Below are 24,209 nucleotides of genomic sequence, written 5' to 3'. Positions count from 1 at the left end.
TAATATTATATCTTTGACTGATAAGAGTTGTGGTCTGTGTGGTTTTTTGAAGGAATGAGCATATTATGGTAAAATAATAGTAATTAACTTTTATTGCTGAACCATATGATAAGATGATTGGGGTATATGTGTATGTACATGTGCAGCTGGGTTTTTTGGCCTACAAAAAGAAGAAAGAGATCCAGCCAAAACCCAAATCAGAACCTTTGGAAAGCTTCCTTACAATCTGATTTCAGCTAATGTCTACACACTTTAACACATTGTCTAATGCTTAGTGTAAAGACTGGCTGTCAGACTCCTACATGCTATTCTGGGCTCTGTTACTCACTACAAAGTATTTCATTCTTAGATCCCATGGGTCCTGCTGCAGATTTCAGGATTTGCGGCATTAGGAGGGAAAATGTTTTTTTTTAATTAATATTAGCAAGGCAAGTGGAAAAAAATTAATGGGACATAATGCAGTGATAGGAGAAACAGAATTCACGTTGGTATTGGTGAGTCAAAAACAGACAAATTGGAGGGAGTTCCTAGAAGAGCACCCATGATAACTGGAGGATGAGAAGGGCTGACTGATTTCTAAAAGAAGAAGAAACAGTATGTTCCATTATGCTTGAAGAGGGGCCAACAGTGAGGGGTGTGATAAGATCCAATTGGAATGTAAAGGCCAAGAGGAAGAGAGTGGTGCTGGCATGGCATAAGGAAGGATTATCCAGGAATAATGTAATAAAAGCAAGAAAATCCTCAGACAGGTTAAAGTCTAGCAACAGCTTCATGAGAATGATAGATTTTAGATTATACCATTTGACAAAAAGATCTAATCTGTTTTAAGTGTCTTCTAAAACTCTCTAGAAGGTTTAACCCAAAAAGCAGACATCCATGTTCATGTGACTATCATAGCTTCTGCATTAACTTGGGGAGCATATATTGCCATGACCCCTTTATTTTCCCAAACCTGCCCTATAGTAGGATATTGAATCATTCCTTGAGGCCCCCCCCCACTAGATATCTTAGACCAGAAAGAGACCATCAAGCATGTGAACTGGAATCTGAGATCCCACCCACTGCCTTGGCTTTACCACTGTTGATGACTCTTTCCCCCCTGGTGGGGTAGACTCATCCAATGCTGCTGTATAGCAGTCAGGCCCCCACTCAGACCTCAGTGGAACTCCACACTGGGTTTCCAGGTGACATAATTCTTTTAGTTTATACTCCCTTACCCAGCCATGGTTCTCAGAACAAACCTATGGGCTAAAATGTCTAGGACTAAAAGAGCTAATAACATTAGCACCACATGTTGTGCCAAAATGTCTTCCTATATTTGGATTCTCCATTTCTGAAAGGTAATTACAGCTCAAGGGACTTAACCTGTTCTTCTCCATTTACTCAGAGATATCATGCTCTATCCAGACAGATCTTTCTAATTTGTAACCTATGAGAGCATGGGTTAGGGTACTAGTTCCTTCTGTCACAGAAGATTTTGTTTTTTTCCTTTATGCTGTCCATCCCATTCCCTGTAATCACCTCTGCAGAGGCAGTTTCTTTTAAGTCATGCAACATTAGCAACAATAAAATAGGATATATAAATGGTCTTAATAAAGCCAAAGAAAGCTAGTTTCTCTCAACTAAAGTGACAATGACCCACTCCCTGTGACCAATTAGACATTTCTTTTATAGACTCTAAGACTCAGAGAATTGTAGATATATAACAACTTTGCTGATCTTCTAGTTTAGGCTTTTCATTTTACAAATATGGAAGCAGGTCCAGAGAAAGTTAGGCAGTTTATCCAAAATCCACAAAACTGGTCAGTGCTAGAGCTGGATCAAAAGACTTAGATTCCAGGTATACTCCTTCTTCAACTGCACCTCACTTTCGTTTCTCTTTTGACTTTCTTTCATTTCTTGTTTCATTAAAGACTTAATTAAGGCTTTGACAGGATTTTTTTGCCAGTATGTTGACAGGATTTTTTCCAGTATGTTGTGCTTGTCTCTAATTTTATGAATGTCAACAACTGTGGGCTTGCTGGTGAATTCCCTCATTACTCCCCAATATATATACTTTTGAATAGAGTTCTGGCTCATGCTACAAAAAGAGGGAGATACGGGGGGTGGGAGTGAATGGGTGACGGGCACTGGGGGTTATTCTGTATGTTAGTAAATTGAACACAAATAAAAAATAAATTAAAAAAAAAAAGAGGGAAATATAAGCCAAAAAAATACCTTGTTTTTCTAGAAGGTCCCCTTTGGGAAGACTTACTGTTGTGACCTGAGAATGTTAATTTGAAGATATGGGGGAGGGACAGTAACATTATTATAGCCCCAGATGCACAGAATTATGGGAAAGAATGTTGACTTCTATGCAATGTAACGTACTTTTTAAATAATCATTTAATCTTGGGAAAATGGGGAAAAAAGAAAAAATATTTGTCTTCTTACTAGGTAAAAAAAGAATTCAGTAGTAATTAACTAGTCATAAAAACAGAAGCCATGCAAACTCAGTCTTACTCCATGGCTTATGGTCATTGTAACTGAATTGTGACATTTAAAATGCTATTCTTATTGCATAAAAGATGATTCTAGATCATAAAGCTTTCAGATACTTTATTTCATTGGAATACAAAGGACTAAAAGTTATTTTTTGCAGAAATATTTTGTAAATTACATCTTACAAATCATCATTTATAGTAGAGCAAACTTTATACTGTATGGTTAGCAAAGTGATAAATTATTGTTTGTAACGTGCTTGGTGTAACTATAACATAAAGACTAAATCCAGGATTTTTACTTCCAGCCAAGATGGAGGGACAGGGACTAGGTTTACTAAATTTACTTCCACCTGAAGCAACTATAAAAACAAATAAAATATATCTAAAAGCTTTTCAAGATATTGGACATGAGGCAACAAAGGACACTGATCCCTAAAAGAAGGAAAACAATCTGAGCCTAGCTTACTGTTTTGAGAATGTTTCCAGACAATGGCAGGGGAAAGAGAAACCAAAGAAGATCATGGCTGACTCCTGAGTGGAGGAGACAGAGCTAACAATCAAAAGGGACTGTGGTGGCCTTCACAAAGTAGGGTAGCAAAGAAGAGAGAGCTTCATAGAGAGAAAACTCCAGAGATCTGCAGAGGGTTTTCCTTAATTATTCTGCAAAGTACTTAATAGCACATGTGTATGAGAAAAATACCAAAAATGGGGAAAGAACCACCTGAAACAATTAGAAGAAACAGTACTTGGAGCTCACAGAGGTTCAGGAATAATACTCATCCCTATCAGCCAGACTAGAAAACCCATAATTCAAGGGGCATTGAGTAAAATACTCAGAAGAGTCTTGAATTAGTAGTGGAGAATAAGGAGTTCTAGATTAAATGCTGCTGTTCCCACCTAACATCTCAAAAGCTAAACCTGGAGGACTGAACTGTCTCCATATAACTCAGCAGAGTCCTAAGACAAAGCTTAAGAATATTAATAAGAACACACAAATATCAAGCATCCAACAAGGTAAAATTCGAAATGTCTGGCTCCAATAAAAAATTTCCAGGCATACACAGAAGCAGAGATATATGACTCATAATGAAGAGAACTAGCAATCAAAACTAAACCAGAATTGACACAGATGTTAGAATTAACAGAGAGAGATAGCCATTATAACTATATTCCAAGTGTTCAAGAAGTTGGAGCAGTGATTGACTAAGTAGAGTCATGGGAGATGTAAAAAGGACCCAAATTAAAATTTTAGAGATGACAGCCCCAATTTCTGAGATGAAAATTACTGTAAAAGGCATTAATGGCAGATTAGATATTGCAGAAGAAAGGATTAGTGAACTTGAAGACCTATCAATAGAAACTGTCCCAAATGAAACACACAGAGAAAAGAGGCTACCAGAAAGAGAAATGTACAGAGCATTAACAAGCTACAGGACAATTTCAGATAGTCTACATTCAGGTAGTTGAGATAATAATGTCTGACTTGCATCCAAATTTGGTGAAAACTCTAACCACCCATTCAAAAAGTTCAAAAACCTTGAAAAAAACTACACCAAAGTACATCATAATCTAATTGCTCAAAACAAGTGATAAAGAATCTTAAAAGTAGCTGGAAGGAAAAAGGACATTACATATAGAGGAACAGAGATAAGGATAAAGGCGGATTTTTCATTGGAAACCATGCAAATGAAAAGATAGTGCAATGACATTTTTCAAAGTACTGAACAGAAAAAAAAAATGCCTACCTAGAATCTGTACCTCACCTCTGTATCTGCCTTCAAAAAGGAAGGCAACACACTTTTTAAGATAAATAAACACTGAAAGAATTCATCACCAACTATGATGGACTGAATGCTTATGTCCACCCCCAAAAGCCCTAACCCCACTGCAGTAGTATTTGGAGATGGGGCCTTTGGAAAGCAATTAGGTTTAGAGGAAGTCATGAGGATGGAGCCCCTAGGATAAGAAGACAAAGATTAAAGCTCTGCCTCTTCCCTATGCAAAGACATAGTAAGAAGGTAGCTATCCACAAGTCAAGAAGAGAGCCCTCACCAAAGAATCAAATCAGCTGGCACCTTTATCTTGGAATTCCCAACCTGAAGAACTATGAGAAAGAAATACTGTTGTTTAAGTTACCCAGTTTCTACTATTTTGCTATGACAGCCCAGGCTGACTAAGACACCAACATATCCACACTACCAGTCATATTAAAGGAAGTACTTCAGGCTAAAGAAAAGTGTGTGTGTGTGTGTGTGTGTGTGTGTGTGTGTGTGTGTACACACCTTATTCTCTTGCTATTTAAATCTCTGTAAAAGATAATTGTTTAAACAAAAATAATAACAGTGTAGTGTGGGGTTTATAACATTTGCGGAAGTAAAATGCATCACCAAGAAGGGAGAAATGGAAGCATACTATTGTAAGGTTCTTACTCTATCTGAAGTGGTATAATATTACTTGAAGATATATTGTGATAATTTAAAGAAGCATATTATAAACCCTAGGTGACCAATAAAATAACAAAACAACATGCCAATAAAGGGGATAAGCTTGAATTATAAAAAATACTGTTAATACAAAAACAGAGAGTGAGGGGAAAGGGAACAAAGGACAAAGAGAACAAGTTGCAAAATTGTGTATCTGAACCCTGCCAAATCCATAACAACATTAAATGCAAATGATGTAAGTACCAGAATTAAAAGTCAGAGATGATCAGATTGGATTTTTTTTCAGATTGGGTTTTTTTAAAGATTTGCGTATTTATTTTACAGAGAGAAAGTAGGTGTGGTGAGGAGGAGGAGAGGGGGAGAGAGTCTTAAACAGCAGAGCCCAATGCAGGGCTCAGTCTCATGATCTGAGCCAAAAACAAGAGTCTGATGCTTAATTGACTGTGCCACTGAGGCATCCCTTGGATTTTTTTTTTAAAACCAAGACTCAACTATATGCTGCCTACAAGAAATACACTTTAAATATAAAGACACAGATAGGTTAAAAGGATAAGTAGGGGAAAAGATATACTATGCTAACACTGATCAAAAAAAAGCTGAAGTGACTGTATTAATATCAGACAAATTAGATTTTGAAGCAAATAACATTTCCAGGAATTAAAAAGTCATGTTGTGATAGAACAAATATAGCAAGAGAAAATAAAAATTCTAACATGTATGTATCTAATAACAGGATTTCAAACTGCATGGAGCAAAAACTGGTAGATAAATGTACACTTATAATTAGAAATTTCAGCGACTCTTCTCAATACCTTAATAGAACCCATGAACAGAAAATTAGTAAAGAAATAGAAGATTTGAACAACATTTATTATACAATTTGACTTAATTGACATTTACAGAACACTCCAGCCAACAACAGAACACACATTCCTTTCAAGTATCTTGGAATATTTACCAAGATAGACCATATTCTGGGATATAAGACAAGTCTCCAAAAACTAAAAGGATTAAAGTCATTCAAAATTTGTTCTCTGACCACAATGGAATTAAATCAGAAAACAATAACTGAAAGATATCTGGAAACTCCTTCAAATGTTTGGAAACTAACATTTCCAAATGATTTATACTTTAAGGAAGAAAGCAAAAGGGAAATTAGAAAGCATTTTAAAATTAATGAAAATAAAAGTTCATTTCAAAATTTGTGAGATGCTGATAAAGCAGTACTTAGAGTGAAATGTAGAGCATTAAAGCTTTTCTTAGAAAGGATGAAAGATCTCAGATCAATGAACTCAACTTTCACCTTTGGAAACTGGGAAAAGAAGAGCAAATTAATGGTCAATTAATCTTTGACAAAGGAGGCAAAAATATGCAATGGGAAAAAACAATCTCATTCAAATGGTGTTGGGAAAACTGAAAGGCTACATGCAAAAGAATAAAACTGGACCACTTTCTTACACAACACACAAAAATAAACTCAAAATGGATTAAGGACCTAAATGTGAGACCCAAAACTGTTAAAAATCCTAGAAGAGAGCACAGGCAGTAGTTTCTCTGACATCCGCCTTAGCAACATTTTTCTAGATATGTGTCCTGAGGCAAGGGAAACAAAAGCAAAAATAAACTATTGAGATTACATAAAAATAAAAACCTTCTGCACAGCAAAGGAAACAGTCAACAAAGCTAAAAGACAACCTACTGAATGGGAGAAGATATTTCCAAATGACATATCTGATAAAGGTTTAGTATCCAAAATATATAAAGAACTTATAAAGTTCAACCCAAAAACCAGTCTGATTTAAAAATGGGCCAAAGACATGAAGAGACATTTTTCCAAAGACATCCAAATGGCCAATAGACATGAATAGATGCTCAATATCACCAATCATCAGGGAAATGCAAATTAAAACTACAATATGATGTCACATCACACCTGTCAGAACAGCTAAAATCAAAACCACAAGAAACAGCAAATGTTGGCAAGGATGTGGAGAAAAAGGACTCCTCTTGCACTGCTGGTGGAAAGGTAAACTGGGTGCAGCCACTGTGGAAAACATTATGGAGGTTCCTCAAAAATTTAAAAATAGAACTATCATATAATCCAATAATCCCACTACTGGATATTTACCCAAAGAATACGAAAACACTAATTCAAAAGGATATATGTACCCCTGTGTTTATTTCAGCACTATTTACAGTAGCCAAATTATGGAAGCACCCAAATGTCTGTCAAGAGATGAATGGATAAAGATGTGGGGTGGGGGGGTGGGAATGAAATATTACTCTGCCATAAAAAAGAATGAAATCTTGCTATCTGCAATAACATGGGTGGAATCTGAGAGTTTAATGCTAAGTGACATAAGTCAGAGAAAGAAATGCCATATGATTTCACTTATATGTGTAATTTAAGAAACAAAACAAAAGAACAAATAAAAAAAAAAGAGATAAACCAAAAAAAGATGCCTAACTATAGAGAACAAGCTGATGGTTACCAAAGAGAAGGTAGGGGGTGGGGTTGGGGATAATGGATGAAATAGGTGAGGGAGATTAAGAGTACACATCATAATGAGCACTGAGTATACATTATATAGAATTGTTGAATAATTATATTTTACACTTGAAACTAATAAAATACTGCATGTTAACTATACTGGAGTTAAAATTTAAAAAATAATAAAAGGCAAGAAAATTAAAAGAAGAACAAATTAAAACCTAAAGTAAGCAGAAGAAAGGATACAAGAGCAGAAATCAATGTAATAAAAAAGAGAACATTAAGAAAAATCAATTTAACAAAAAGCTAGTCCTTGGGAATGGTGATAAAATTAATAAACCCCTAGCCAAACTGATCAGAAAAAAAAAAAAGATGACACAAATTCCCCATATCAGGAAAGTGAGCTTCAATACAGATTCTACTGATATTAAAAGAAAATTAAGGAAATATTATGTACAACTTGGTGCCAATAAATTTGAGAATTTTTTTAAAAAATTGAATTTGTAGTTAAAACTCCAGGCCAAGGAGACTTCACAGATAAATTCTACCAAATATTTAAGGAAGAAATTATACCAATTCTACAAAATTTCTTCTAGAAAACTGAAGAGGAAGAACTATTTTCCAACTTATTTTGTGAGACCAGCATTACCCTGATTAAAAATATATATACGAAAAGAAAACTACAGACTGATATCCCACATGGGCATAGATGTAAAAATTCTTAGCAAAATGGTAAAAAATTGAATCCAACATTGTGTAACAAGACAAATACATTATGGTCAAATGGAGCTTATTTTAGAGATGCATGATTGATTTAACATTCAAAAATCAATCATTATTCATATTGACATATTTAAAAAGGAAAACTATGTGATTATCAATACATGCAGAAAACACACTTAACAAAAACTCCAGCATCCATTCCTGATTTTTTTTTAAATTCCTAGCAAATAGGAATAGAAAAAAATTTCCTCAACTCAATAGGGGCTTCTATGAAGCACATAGACCCACCATCATAAATAGTAGTGAAAGGATAAAGTGTTCCTCTAAAATCAGAAACAAGGTAAGGATGTTTACTCTTACCACTTACATTCAACATTGCACTAGAGGTTCTAGCCAATGTAGTTAAGGCAAGGAAAAAAAACATTGAAATCATTCAGATTGGAAAGAAAGTAAAATGTCTTCATTCACAGACAACATATATGTTTTATTCTTTGTAGAAAATCTATGTTACGTACCAAAAAAGAAAAGAAAAGGCTGTGAGAACTAATAAGCAAGTTAGGCAAAATTGCAGGATACAAGATCAATAAACAAAAATAATTTATATAACTGTATACTAGTAGTGGTGAAAAACAAGAATTTAAATTGAAAATCAAAACCAGGATGCCTGGGTGGCTCGGCAGTTAAAACATCTGCCTTCAGCTCAGGGCGTGATCCTGGAGTCCCGGGATCAAATCCCACATCAGGTTCCCTGCATGGAGCCTGCTTCTCCCTCTGCCTGTGTCTCTGCCTCTCTCTCTCTCTCTCTCTCTCTCTCTCTCATACACAGATAAATTTAAAAAATCTTTAAAAAATCATTAAGAATATTTATATCTAGGTATAAATCTGAAGACGAGATGTGACTTTGGTTTAGGCAAAGATTTTTTAGATATACTACCAAAAGCATGATCCATAAAAGAAAAAAATTCTCAACTGGTCTTCAGAAGAAGACTTTCCGCTCCTTGAAAAACACTGTTAAGAGAATGAAAAGACAAGCTACAGACTTGGAGAAAATACTTGCAAATCACATATTGAGAAAGGACTTTTATTTAGAGTATATAAAGAATGCTCAAAACTCAATAATAAGGAAACAACAGAGAACGTAAATAGATGGCAAATAAGTACACGAAAGATGCTCAGCTTCTGCAGTCATTAGAGAAAAGCATATTAAAACCACAAAGAGATAACGCGGTATATTTATTAGAATGGCCAAAAGTAGAAAGACTGAGTATAACAAGTGGTGGCAAGAATGTGAAAGAACTGGAACTTTCATACACTGCTTTTGAAATGTGAAATGCTACAACCGCTGTAGAAAACAGGGATAGTCTCTCAAAAAGTTAGACTTACACATGCCAAATGATCCATCCATTCTACCTCTAGGAATTTACACAAGAGAAATGAAAGCGTTTGTTCATACAGATATTTATACACTAATTGATAGCTTTATTTGTAATAGCCCAAAACTGGAAACACCCAAATATCTGCCAGTAGATGAATGGATAAAAAATTGTGCTGTATCCATACAATGGAACAGTACTCAGCAATAAAGGAACAACTGTTTGATGCACACAAAAACATGCATGAATTGGGATCCCTGGGTGGCGCAGCGGTTTGGCGCCTGCCTTTGGCCCAGGGCGCGATCCTGGAGACCCGGGATCAAATCCCACGTCGGGCTCCCGGTGCATGGAGCCTGCTTCTCCCTCTGCCTGTGTCTCTGCCTCTCTCTCTCTCTCTGTGACTATCATAAATAAATAAAAATTTAAAAAAAAATGCATGAATTGCAAAATAACTATCCTGAGTAAAAGAAGCCAGACATAAAAGAATACAATCTGTATGATTCCATTTACATAAAATATAAAAACTGCAAACTAATTTATACTGTTAAGAAGCAGACGTGTGGTTTCAGGGGGTGGGGCTCAGAGGTGCAAGGGAAAGACTACTAAGGGACATAGATATTTTGATGGTGAAGGATATGTTCCCTGTCTTGATTGTGATGATGGTTTCACCGTTGCATACATACGCCAAAACATATCAGACCACCCACTGTAAATACATACAATTTATTGTGTGTTAAATAAGAATGAAGCAAAAGAAAAGTAAAACTTTATTGGAATTCATACTAGTAGTAGACATTACTGAAAAACTGTTATGTAAATTAATTACAGATACTACTTTTGAAGTATCTACTTATATTATAAGAACTCTTTTGTAAAAGTAATCTTCACTGTGGCTATATATTTTTTTTATGACTCTTCATGTGATATATTTTGTTTCCTTAAAGAGGATATATATCAAGTCTGCTGGGATAATGACAGCACAAGCCCACTTCTTTTCAAGAGCTTTTTGTGAGCAACAATAGCATTATGTTGGTTGTGCTTTGTCTTTAAGTGGTGGAGGGCAATTGCCATAGCTCTCTATATCTACACTTTAGTACACATACAGTTTATTTCACGTGTTCAGTTATGTATTGTGATTAGATATTTATTCTGTTTGGCATCTTAGCCATATGTCAACCTAGGAGCTTATGTGTACTTCATCAAGAGAGCATTACAAATACTTCAAAACTATTCATTTCCCCTTAACACAAAGCTCAAACAGTACTTGAATTGGGACCGTATATATGTGGAAGTTCCTTTTCAGTCAGCTAACAAAATCAAAACTACCAAGTTTTAGAGTACGTATGTGTTTTAAATGTTTTGGGGGTTTTAAGAAGAGACCCAGGTTGTTTCCATGGGGTAAAAGGACATAGTAAGTGGAAAGGATTGAAAGCTAGCCATTGAACATGACTTCCCAGATGCGTTTTCTGAGCTCATTGTGCTGAGCCTGAATATGCTAATGGACAATTCTCCTTTTCGCCTGGCTCATGGCAATAGGACACAGAAACTGTGACATTCTTCTCACTTTCTGCATCTGACCCAGCCTTTCTTTGTTTCAGGGTGTGAACGGCATGTCTGTGGATGAGAAGCCTGACTCCCCCATGTATGTGTATGAGTCCACAGTCCACTGCACCAACATCCTCCTGGGCCTCAATGACCAGCGGAAAAAGGATATTCTCTGTGACGTGACTCTGATCGTGGAAAGGAAGGAGTTCCGGGCCCACCGGGCTGTGCTGGCCGCATGCAGTGAATATTTCTGGCAGGCGCTGGTTGGACAGACGAAAAATGACTTGGTGGTCAGCTTGCCTGAGGAGGTACAGTACTTTGGTTTGTTTGTGTGGTTGCTCATGGAGGTTTATTAACTTGTAGACAGTCGGCTAAATAGGAGCTAAAAGGTGGATCCTGGGCCACATTCCTGCCCAGGGGCTGATGTCCATATCACCAACACTGTTAGGTTCATGGCATAGCCAGTTTCTTTTTGATTCACTTTAAGTCTCGGAGGCATGAATCTTGAGCAGAACATCTTTCTGTAAGGGAACTGAACCTCACCTGTGGCTCACGGCCACTTGTAGTTTCTAGTTCACTTACTCTTCAGGTTTTGAGTAGTACAGCCAAAGTTTGTTATAGTCCTAGATGTGGGATCTGAGTCACTGAGACCGTGGCTATGATTTTTCTCTTTCAAATGGTTGAAAGAACACTTGATTTCCCTTGAGAGTAAAAGAATGAGAGTATTCACAGCACCTTCCTTGCCTGGGGGAAAAGTAAAAGCAATCAGTAATTTTCACAGTTAATATAGTAGGATTCTAAGAAGTGCAAACTTGTTTTTCTCACCATTGTTGAAAATACCCTGCTCATGTTTCTTAATTACTTCAGTGAGTACAGTTATATCTGTACGTTAGGGACACTGGTAGCTGGACCTGTTCTCTTGAGAGTCAGTATTCATTCAGTTGGATGGCCTAAGCTGCAAGAACTTAAAAGATGAGCTTTAAATGACAAAACATTAAAATGGTCACCCTTTGAACTATGTATACAGTTCTTCTATTTCCATCATCTTAGCTCCCTTTCATATACATGGGACCAAGGGTAACACTGAGCAGCCTTACACTTTGTGTTCAGGTCCAGAATCTTTCACTGTGCATCTATACAGTGTATAGATACTAGGATGTCCAGGCTGTGCACTGCACAGTTCCCAGAGGGACAACTCAAATCCATAGTCTATGCGGATGGAGCCCTAGAGTTGTGCAGTGACCCAGAGCAACTGCACAACTTTTCATAGCAACTCTGAAAGAAACCAAAGACCCCATGACCCTGATGTAAGGTGCTAATGAGTACAAGTAGCATTAAATCCCAGGGGTCACAAACCCAAATGCCTCCAGAGGCCTGGCAAATAATATAAATAAATACAGCAGCCTGTGTATAAGATACTAGGAAGTGGTGGGGTAAGCACCTGCTGCACGGAAAGGCATCCAAATCCAACATAAAAAACAAATATGCAAACAAGTCACAGGGGTCAGAAAGGTTCACCAGATCCAGTCCCTTATTAAACGACATCTGCTGTTAACCCTGCAGAGCAAGAGAGTGGCCAGCTTAGTGAAGACTGCATAAGCAATCAATGTTTTCTCATTAATATTCTCTTTTATGTACCCACATAAAGGGCTCCAGTACCACTCCTCACATCTCTAGGAATTAGATTACTAGAAAGATCACAATACCAGAGGCAAAAGGACAAATTGGTTGTAGATAATGTAATTGGGGCTGGTGTAGGGAGGGAAACTTACGTAACAAGTACTATCGAAAGGCCAAGGAGGATCCCTGGGTGGCGCAGCGGTTTGGCGCCTGCCTTTGGCCCAGGGCACGATCCTGGAGACCCGGGATCGAATCCCACGTCAGGCTCCCAGTGCATGGAGCCTGCTTCTCCCTCTGCCTGTGTCTCTGCCTCTCTCTCTCTCTCTCTATGACTATCATTAAAAAAAAAAAAAAGGGCCAAGGAATGGCAGCTATGATGTGATTCTGAGCTGGATTTTCCTCATCTACATCAGTGGGTGAATATTTAACCCATCGTTAGATGAGATGATAAACATAGAAATTCTCAGCATGATCTCTATCCCATAGTAGGCATTCATCAAAGATAAGACCCTTTCTTCTCTGGATGGGCAGCAAGAATAACTTTGTAATTTACTCCAACTCTGGAATTCCCTAGAAATATTTGGAAAACTTCCAATTATCCAGAATGGTCTTGGGGAGAGGCTGGATTTTATAGTTTATTTATTATCTATATCTGTTTGAGAGCTATTTCATTTATAAGTTTTTTACCAATTTTCAAAAGAAAAGGTTATATTAAAATGTATTTACAAGTGAAAATCATATGTTATGTAATTTAGTCTCTCTTCAGTGACTTCTGGCCCCATCTCAAAACTTTGTGGACTATGTGCCCTGGCCTGCCCCTAGTTAGCTTTGGGATCCTGATTTAGTCATTTTACCCACCCCCAATCTAAGCCCCAGTTTCTACCCCTAGAAACACCTAAAACTCTGAAATCCTTGAATTATTTATCATAATACAATACCAAGGCAGTAAAATTTAAAGAAAACCAGGATATAAATGCATATGGCATAACTGAAAGTTTCTTTAGATCAAATCCCTAAAAATCACTTATTTCCTTGACATTACCGACTCTATTTTTTTTTTTTTTTAAGATTTACTTATTTGAGAGAGAGAAAGAGTGTGGATAAAGGGGCAGAGGGAAAGAATCTCAAGCAGACTCCCTGCTGAGCCCAGAGCCCAACCCAGGGGCTTGATTTCAAGAAGCTGAGATCATGACCTGAGCTGAAATCAAAAGTCTGATGCTCGGGATCCCTGGGTGGCGCAGCGGTTTAGCGCCTGCCTTTGGCCCAGGGCGCGATCCTGGAGACCCGGGATCGAGTCCCACGTCGGGCTCCCGGTGCATGGAGCCTGCTTCTCTCTCTGCCTCTCTCTCTCTCTCTCTCTCTCTCTGTGTGTGACTATCATAAATAAATTTAAAAAAAAATAAAAAAAAAGTCTGATGCTCGACTGACTGAGCCACCCAGGCGCCCCGGCATTAGGAACTCTTTAAAGCAAGAGGCACATTGTATAGACGTCACACAAAAATTTGCTATTTGGCTTTTTTGATTGTGTTCCAACTAAGTGGGAATTTGCTAGGTGTTGATTTTCTTTCTTCCTAGTCATGTAAAATGATTGCTGTTTCTTCATTATCTACATTTCCAAACCATTAAAACCTGAAGCCTTCAGATACAATTATATTTTTTCCTTCCTATAAAACATGAACTCATATTGTCAGTAACCCAGCTTGTAGGTATCTTGCTGATGTGGCATGCAAGCCAGCCACAGTGGTACTTTCCTTTGTGGTCTGTAATTGTTTCTGAGGCCTCCTTCCAAGACCCCACTCCCTCTGCTCAGAGCACCCTCCTGTGGCCCCAAGTGCTAAGCATTGTTTTTGTCTCCTTGTGTGTGCACTGAAATGTCCTTGCAGGTCTACAGTCATTGTCCCACTTAGCTCAGTGAATGACTTTAGAATTTGAATTAAGTCGTATATAAGCAAACATCCCAAACATTACCTTGGAAAGTAGCTGCTTAAAACTAATCGGCATTTGGTTTATATGATGTAAGAAAAAAAACATTTGATTAGCTCCTTAGAAATTTTTGAACCTCATCATTATCCTGTCACCAAGTTCAAATTATCTTCTGGTTTGTCCCAGCCTTGTTCACACTTGGCCCACTTCTACACCTCTAGCTAGCCAGCCTCTGTGCTCCTCAGGGGACCCTCATGGCTGAGTCCAAAAACTCTTTCTTGGACTGTGAAACTTCCAGATACATACTGGTGCCGCTCCCACTCCCTAAGTTGATTAGTTTAGGCCAAACCCAGCTCTGGTATCTAGTTATCCAATTGTGCAGTTCTATCCCAAAATCCTGACTTCTATGGGCAATGCTATAACTGGCAAATTAGAGCCACTACAGTGCCCACTATAACCTCTAAACTAAAAGGGAAAGAAACAAATATAGAGGCCTCCTTCTGGAAGTCAAGGAGTAATTGAAATGTCTTGCTCTTTTTTTTTTTTTTATCTTTTTTAGTTTTTTTTTTCTAAAATAGAATGACAGTCCCTAGAGTTTATATAACTTGAGTGTTGGCTCCCTATTGAAAAACACACCCAAGAATGTGTATCAGCAAAAAGCAAGACATAAGGCATTGTAACTTAGTACTTTAGTTAAATAATAAAACAGATCATTTAATTTATAATTAGTAAGTGTATTTTGTGCTAAGAGATGAAGAGAAAGTGTTCGATGTGCCAAGCATTGCAAGGCCGTTACTCCACTGCTCATTAGTATTAAAGTTGGCTCAACAAACACCTCCTTAGCTGTAGTCATGGAGACCATTTTGGGCTAGATGCCAACCATGCTGGAAGTGGCATCACAATCCTGAAGTTCAGTTCAGTCTTACGGTGTGTTGAGTACAGAGGGCAGGAATGGGGTGTGCTTCCTTAGAAGTTATGGAGCCCACAGTGGGTTTGCCTATTAGCCCCATCCTTATGGGGCTGCTTGGCTCCCTCCCAGAATGCCAGAGGAAGAGCAGCTGTTAAGAGGTTATTGCCAAGGTCTATTATCAAAAAGTCAAAAGATAACAAGTATTGGCGAGGGTGTGGAGAAAGGGGAACCCTTGTGCACTGTTGGTAGGAATGTAAATCAGTACAGCCACTCTGGAAAATAGGATGGAGGTTCCTCAGACAATTAAAAATAGAACTGCCAGGCGATCCAGCAGTACCACTTTTTGGATATATATCTGAAAGAAATATCACTATCTCGAAGAGGTACCTGCACTCCTGTGTTCATTGCAGCATTATTCACAATAGGCAAGGTGTGAAAACAACTTGTCTATTGACAGATAACTAGATAAAGAAAAGATGCTGTGTGTGTGTGAATATTATTCAGTCTTAAAAAGGAAAGAAATCCTGCTGTTGGCGGCAACATGAGTAAACCTGGAGGACATTATGCTAAGTGCAAGCCAGACATAGAAAGACAAATACTGCAGGATCTCACTCTGTGTGGCATCTAAAAAAAAGCCAAATGATAGTAACAGAGAGTAAATGGTGGTTATTAGAAGCTTCGGGGAGGGTGTGGGGCAAAAGTGGAAATAGGTACAAAGGTACCTATTCAAAAGGTACAAATTTCCAGTTCTAAGATGAGTAAGTTCTGGAAACCTAAGGTACAGCATAGAGACTGTAGTTAATAATAATATATCATTGTATTTCCTAAAAGAATAGATGTCAGTTGTTCTCACCCCAAACACACACACACAAACGCACACACACACAAATGAGAACCATGGGAGGTGTTAGATATGTAAGTTAGTTTGATTGTGGTGATCATTTCACAAAACATCACATTGTAAACCTTAATTATATGTAATTTTTATTTGTGAAAATTAAATAAATATTTTAAGAACAAGGGAGGAAGGGACACCTGGGTGGCTCAGCGGTTAAGCGTCTGCCTTCGGCCCAGGGCGTGATCCTGGAGACCCAGGATCGAGTCCCACGTCAGGCTCCCTGCATGGAGCCTGCTTCTCCCTCTGCCTGTCTCTGCTTCTCTCTCTCTTTCTTTCTCTCTCTCTCTCTCTCTCTCTGTCCCTCATGAATAAATAAATAAAATCTTTAAAAAAATAAAAATAAAAACAAGGGAGGAAAAAATAAGATTATTGCCAAAGCTCTACCACCTTTCTTTGGGTTTACTAACCATGGTCTTTCACCTTCTAGAGAAGGAGAAAGTTTCATGCAGAAAAGAGCTTATTGGGTAGGGGTAAGTATGCCCCTTCAGGTGGACCATATGCTCTCTTAGGTATAAATATATTTCAAGCTTTGGCTCACTTTCTATCTCTGTTTTATGCTTTCTATTTCACTTCTCTCTCTCAACATTTTAGGGCAGATCTCATTTTTTTCAGTGCTAAACAAAAAGGAAAACTGACCCAGAAGGATTCTGAAGCAAAGGCATTTGTTGTTAAGACTTAACCACAGGGTGCAATAAAGAATGTTCTTGTAGTAGTACTGCCAAGCACAGAGACCGATGAGGAAATTATGGAATCTCCTTGACTGAAGGTTTTTAGAGGAGATGAAAGCTGCTAATGTCTCTGGGATGGCTTAGGTCCAGTCTTTTAAAGAAGCAATAAGATAGTCATGATTATCTTTGGACAGTAGTTTTGGTGTGCAATACTACAGAAAGTACTTAATCCTGGCACACAGCTTGCCAACAATGTTCTTAGCCTGAGTGTAACTTTGGGGGAGGTGAGAATTGATGGGAAACAGTAATTGAGTTATTTGGGGAGTGCATGACCAAGATAAAAAGAACGAAACACCCACCCCAGAGCACAGAGCCAACCCTCTGGCCTCACCCCATTCACCACCTAGACAAAACTGACGAAGATTAATAGGCAAAATTGTAGATTTAAGGAGCAGTAGCCTCATTCCCATCATGAGTTGCTGGGAAAACCAGTCTGAACCTTGGCACTAATTTCATATAAGATCTTAACCAAACCAGTCAGCCTCTTTGGGCTTCTGTTTCCTCACTCATTTATTTTCTTTTTTTTTAAAGATTTTATTTATTTATTCATGAGAGACACACACAGAAAGGCAGAGACATAGGCAGAGGGAGAAGCAGACTCCCTGCAGGGAGCCCTGATACGGAACTCGATCCCAGGACCCCAGAATCACGACCTGAGCCAAAGGCAGATGCCCAACCGCTGAGCCACTCAGGAATCCCCTCACTCATTTTTTCATTCATTCAACAAATACAAATTTCTTTCATTCAACAAATCAAGGCCCTGCTATTTGCCAGGGCGCACTGCTCTAGCTATTGGATGAACTTAGGGAACAACTGAGTTTATATTCCACTGAGGGAAAGGGAGGAGAGACAATATAAATACAATATGTACTTAGATGCGATTGAGAATAAAACAGAAGGGGGTTGAGAAATGTCAGGGCTCTGCAATTTTATTTTATTTTTTTAATTAATAAATTTTATTTATTTATTCATGAGAGACACAGAGAGAGAGGCAGAGACACAGGCAGAGGGAGAAGCAGGCTCCATGCAGGGAGCCCGATGTGGGACTCGATCCCAGGACTCCAGAATCACGCCCTGGGCTGAAGGCAGGTGCTAAACCGCTGCTGGGCCACCCAGGGATCCCTGCAGTTTTAAATACAGTGGTCAACATTGATATTGTAATAGTGTGTGGTGACAGATGGCAGCTACACTTGTAAACATAGAATAATGTACAAACTTGTTGACAGTGTTGTACACCTGAAACTAATGTATCATTTTGTGTCAACTATACTCAATAAGGAGATAGGTAGATAGATGGATAGAAAGAAAGGATGGTTAAAAAGGACCTTTTTAAGGGGATAACTTTGAGTAGAGACTTGAAGGAGGTGAGGGAGCCAGACATGCTGACATCTGGGTGGCCTAGGCAGAAGGAATAGCAAGGAAGGCCTCTGAGGCTAAAATGGCCTTGTCATGATGGACACACAGTAACAGAATGAGCCAGTGGTAGGATAGGAGGGGAGGCATGTCAGGTAACAGGGCCAGTCTGTGCACCTTTTATTTATTTTTTTTATTTTATTTTTCTGTGGACCTTTTAAATACATTACTTTTTCTTGGAATGAGCTGAGAGGCCTTTTGGAAAGTTTCACAGATCATTTTGATTGGTATAGGAAAGTAGATTGAAAGAGGGACACCTGGGTGGCTCATTTGGCTGAGCATCTGCCTTCAGCTCAGATCATGATCCCAGGGTCCTGGGATCGAGCCTGCGTTGGCTCCCTGCTCAGCAAGGAGCTTGCTTCTCCCTCTCCCTCTGCCTGCCACTCCCCCTATTTGTTTCCTTTCTCTCCTCTCCTTCCTTCTTTCTCTCTCTCTTTCTCTCTCTGTCTCTCTCTCTTTCTCTCTGTCAGATGAATAAAATCTCTTTTAAGAAGAAAGAGAAGGGCAGCCCGGGTGGCTCAGCGGTTTAGCACTGCCTTTAGCCCAGCCCGGGGCCTGATCCTGGAGACCTGGGATCCAGTCCCATGTCGGGCTCCCTGCATGGAGCCTGCTTCTCTCTCTCTCTCTCTCTCTCTCTCTCTCTCTCTGTCTCTCTCTCTCTCTCTCCCTCTCTCTCTCATAAATAAATAAAAATTTATAAAATAAAAAGAAATAAAAAATAGATTGAAAGAGAGGGCAAAGGCAAAAGCAAAGGAAACACTTAAGATGCTAAGGCAGCAGCAACCCAGGCATGATAGAATGGCCTAGATCAGAGTGATAGCAGTAGAGTGATGATCAGTGTCAGATTCTGGTGATATTTTTAAATGAAGCTTACAAGATTTCCTTATATAATGGATATAGGATGGAAGAAGAGAAAGAGAGCAATTAAAGAGAATTCCAAGGTTTAGGGTCTGAGCTATTGGAAGAATGGGGTTGCCATTAACTGGGATTGGTGAAGATGGGGAGAAGTAGGTTTTAAGTGTTAAGAAGGGGATTAGGAGTTCTATTTCATACACATTAAGTCTGAGACGTGTGTTAAAGTAGAGATATCTAGTACACAGTAGGATATGCATGGTTGGAATTCATGAGACAAGTTCAGCCTGGAGATAGAAGTTTTAATACCGCAGTATTGGGGATATTAAAAGCCATGAGACAAAATACCATCACCAAGGGAGTAAGTGTAGATAGGAAGAGGAAAAAAGAGGCCCTAGGTTCGGATCTTGGGGCTTTTTAGAATTAAGAAGTCAGAGAGATAAAGAAGAGTCAATGGGGGTAGACCAAGAAGAAAAAGCCATTGAGATAGAGGGAAAAGCAGGAATATATAGTGTACTGGAAGCCAGGTAAAGAAAGCATTTCAAGGAAGACAGAGTAATCAACTGTGTCAAATGATGCCAATAGACCGCTAAGATGAAGTTTGGAAGCCATTTGTGATTTCATTGAGCACTTTTAGGGGATCAGTGAGATCAAAAACCAATGTGACTGTGTTCTAAAGAGAATGAAAAGAAAATGTGAAAACGCTAAGGTAGTCTACATTTTTTAGGCTAGATTTCTAATTAAAGGAAGTAGAAAAATGGGCCAGCAGCTGGAGGGAAATAGTGTTAAAAGTTTAATTTGCTTTTTTTAAGTGGGAAGAAATTCCAGCATGTTTGCTCTCTGTGGTAAAGATGATCAGTATCCACCCACATCCAGTTTTCCTCTCTTCTCTGGACACAAAGGAAGACCAAATTTACAGTCAAGCATACTATGTAACTAGCTATAGCCAAAGAAATACGAGTGGAAGTCGTGGGTCACTTCTGGTCTGAAACAGTTAAAAGTAGGGATGAGTTCTTCATGTTTATTCCCATTTAACTGGTGTCAAAGAACTCCAAGTATTCTGAGATGTTGGAACTGTAGCCCAGCTCCCTGAGTCACTGCTGGAGAAGAGCCATGGGAGTCAAATCAGACTCTGACATGAATGGGAAATAAACCTTTATGTTAAGCCATTAAGAGTTGGTGTTTGTTTCCTCAGCACAGCCTAGCCCATCCTAAGACTTGGGCTGATGGGAATGTTGCCAAAGAGAGAGAAAACTTGATAATAAAGGATACGGAAGACCAATTGCTAAACAAATGCTCTTAGGTACTTGAAAGAGGATGGGATCTACTGAGCAAGTGGGCAGACTCGACTTAACACATCCTTATATGAAAATGATGTTTGAGGTCTGACCCTGTACCGTAAGTTCATAGCCCTTGAACTTTGTAGGTTCCTACCACAGAGAGAGAATAAATCCTACTGGTCAGAAAGAGAGGAGAGATGTTTGGATTAGGGAAAGGCCACAGAGATGGGAAGCAAACCAGTCAGGAAAGGAAAGAACCATAGGATTTCACAAGAGGAGCGAGCTTCCTTCTCCTACTCATCTTTGTGAATTCTTCCTGCCTTCAGAAATGGTCTTACAGGGGGCAGCTGAGTGGCTCAGTCAATTGAGCATCTGCCTTTGGCTCAGGTCATGATCCCAGGGGCCTGGGATGGAGCCCCACATCAGACTCCCTGCTCAGCAGGAAGCCTGCTTCTCCCTCTGCCTCTCCCCCTGCCGTGCGCTCTCTTTCTCTATCTCTCTTTCTCTCTCAAACAAATGAATAAAATACTAAAAAAAAAAAAAATGGTCTTACAAGAGTTTGCAGGAGATGACAGTTAAAGAGCTGTAGTAGAACCACTGGGCTGTTTGATAACCTGGAATACAAGCGAGTCATAGAAGATTTAGATTATTGCTCTCTCACCATTTCCAAAGATTTTAGGATTTTGAAAAATGTATTTGCATTTAATGACCTCAATATCAGTGTGAATTTGTAGGGAGTAGCAATACTGGTTACTGGCTTGACTTGCAGGGCTGCCATTCGGATTAATGAAATGTGATCTGTTAGACTTCTTGGAAGGATGGTGCTATTATAAACAGGAGGTGTTATTATTCCCATAAAAGGAAAGCATAGTCTTCTCTGATGAAATGGCTCTTACCTCAGAATCCTCATTAAAAGCTGTGGTGCAATTTTCCAGGTTGCATTAGTGAGACTTGGCAGCAGATGAAAAAAAAGCAAATAAATAATAAGTCAAAATATTCCAGGTAACTACTTGCTGGCAAGTAAGAAGTTTTCAAGTCCTAGAATCATGCTGATAATTTTGAAATGCCTAAAGGCAGAACTTATTTATAGTAACATAAAGGTGACTTCCAGCCCTGAAATCTGGGCCTCAGTCTCAAATGGGGGTGTAATAAAGCAAAGCCAAGGAAAGAAGAGCTAATACTATTGTGATTCCACCTCCAAAGGCTGCTCAATGGTGCTGATACAGAGGGAGGGAAATCTGGTGTGAAAATAGCCACAGCAATAGCTAATTTTAAAACTGAAATGCATAAGCTGTTTCCAAACCTCTTACATTTTTTTAAATCCTGAGGCCAGTAAGTCCTATTTAAAGAAACTTAGCAGAAATGCGCTCCTATTTTGGCATAGTAGAAGGAGTTGAGTTGACAAAAACTAAGACATATCTAAAAATTATTTTTAAGTGACCTGATTTCAAAGCCAGTTTAAGGATTCTTTTCACTATATCTATTTATCCCTAGATCATATGAGATGACCTCAGTAGTTAACATTTTTAAATGGATTTAAACAAAGCCTTTGACAGCAAAGTTGTTTGCATTACATTTTATAAAATTAGTTACTGCCTCATCTGTTCATTTTAAACCTCTTCCGTATAAAGAAATTAAATGTCCCTTACATTTCTTCCTTTCTCCTATTATGGAGTCTCTTAGCTATTTCAATTAAAATTAATAATAGCTTTAAAGACAAAGTTCAGAGCTGTAAAGTTCGTCACTTGGTTAGTAATCATAACTATTATTTTGTCATATTTAATCATAGAACCTGGGCCTTTAACAGGGTACTTAATTAAACTTTTAATTCATGATAAGAAGTTAAATAGCACTGGGGAGAGTTTTTAAAAAATTATTTCCACTTCCCATCCAGATTACAAAAAAAAAAAAAAAAAAGTGTGCTAGAGAAACATAATGGCCGTCAGCCAAGGGTATTGTAGGTCATGCCAACATGAACTGGCAGCAAGCCATTGTCCAATTAGCATGGCTTCATCGTTGCAGAGTAATCACTCTCAAGTAGATGGTTGAGTCACTCATGATGTAGTGGTACTTCACTTGAGCCAGTTCTTCTTAGAATAGGTTTCTTGTTCACTGTTATTACCTGCCCTGCTTTGCCAATAAAAGCACAGGACCATTTAGGCTGAAAGCCGAACGGAAGAGAAACATCGATTATGTATCTTGTTTCTCTTTGCTTCCTGAAAACTGAGATTGCAATTAAACAGTGAAATCATGGTGTGTTTTTTAAATGAGTTACAAGAAAATACAGTTTCCACACCAAAATACTCAGAGTTGGAATCCAAGAGTCAGTTTTTATTCTGTCTTTTCTTTGGCAGCTTTAACACTTGGCACAAATTTAAGGATATCAGTAAAGTTACCTAATAATCTTAATGGATTCACATTCCATTCAAAAACTTGGAATGTCACCAAACTGCTTCAGGCTTCAGCTCTATTGTTGGGGTGTCCATGACATTTCTGTTGGGTGTACAGTTATACAAGCAGACAGCTTTTGAAAGAGACCCTTCTTATGGTGAGAACACCTGGATTCTTGGTTGGACAAGCTATAAACCAGGAAATTGATTCAGGAATTTCTTAATAAAATGGATCATATCCAGACATTGGAGTGGTGTGTGGTTGTCAGTAGAAAAGGCTGCTCTTAGAAGCACAAAGAAAGTAAAATAAAATTGTTGGCAGTAATCAGTTAAATACCTTATGTTTCTATTCTTGTTTATTTTGGTTTTTAACCAACTCACAGGCTAGATCAAAGGTTGCGTTGTTTTTGCTTTCAAGAGTGGAGCAATTAAATAATGGCACTTTTGGTTTCCTGATATCTCAGAAGTGTTCTTTTTCCTATTAACTTGGTGCATATAGTAAAAATTTATCACTTTGCCATAGACTCCTAAAATATGTTGACAGTCTCTCTACCCGACATTGGCACCAACTCCAAGCTAGCTGATGATTCAGTGAGCTTTACCGTCTGAGATGGACTTCTATGTGCAGCCTGGCAAAGACTGTGTGTGAAAAAGTTAATGCATTCAGCACCCTGGGTGGGATGGAGCCAGGCCTCCAATGTGAGCACATTTTTTGACTGACTGGCAGCAAAAAGAAATACCGGCAGCTGTTTCCAAGCAAGCCAAAAAGTTGGCCCAGGGGTAAAAAAAAAAAAAAAAAAAAAAAACCTGGGATTTAGCCAACAAAAGATTCCTGTGTTTAGAAGAAAATCAAAAGAAGGCTACAGAAGGTCACAATTACAGCTGAAGGAGCGACTATCTCATTTTGTCTTTTGCTCTACAAAGGAATGTATTAAATATCCTAGAGACTCATTTTTTTCTGATTCTTTACTTCTCTGAGTCTTCATTTTTGCTGTTGCTTTCTTTTTTAATTCTTTATTTTCAAAAGCTGCTGACAGATTCTTCTTCCTAAAGACAATATAGAGATGATACCATTCGTGAAGGTGGTCCCGGCAACCAGAACAGAGTAGAGCAGAGCAGGTTTTTGAAAGCAGCAG

At 38.5% G+C, this 24,209-nt stretch overlaps 1 protein-coding gene across 5 annotated transcripts in view; it reads left to right on the top strand.

The window, feature by feature from the left end:
• Positions 1–24,209, top strand: part of BACH2 (BTB domain and CNC homolog 2) — a 358,666-nt gene that overhangs the window by 268,569 nt on the left and 65,888 nt on the right. For all 5 annotated transcript variants that reach the window (XM_038554735.1, XM_038554737.1, XM_038554736.1 and 2 more), the window contains one exon: positions 11,113–11,367. In XM_038554735.1, coding sequence (XP_038410663.1) covers positions 11,113–11,367 — 255 coding nt within the window. The remainder of the gene's footprint in view (positions 1–11,112; positions 11,368–24,209) is intronic.

This window comes from Canis lupus, chromosome 12 (assembly GCF_011100685.1).
Source record: "Canis lupus familiaris isolate Mischka breed German Shepherd chromosome 12, alternate assembly UU_Cfam_GSD_1.0, whole genome shotgun sequence".
NCBI lineage: Eukaryota > Metazoa > Chordata > Mammalia > Carnivora > Canidae > Canis > Canis lupus.
The sequence above is the reverse complement of the archived record's forward strand: the minus strand, read 5'-3'. Positions and strand labels throughout refer to the sequence as shown.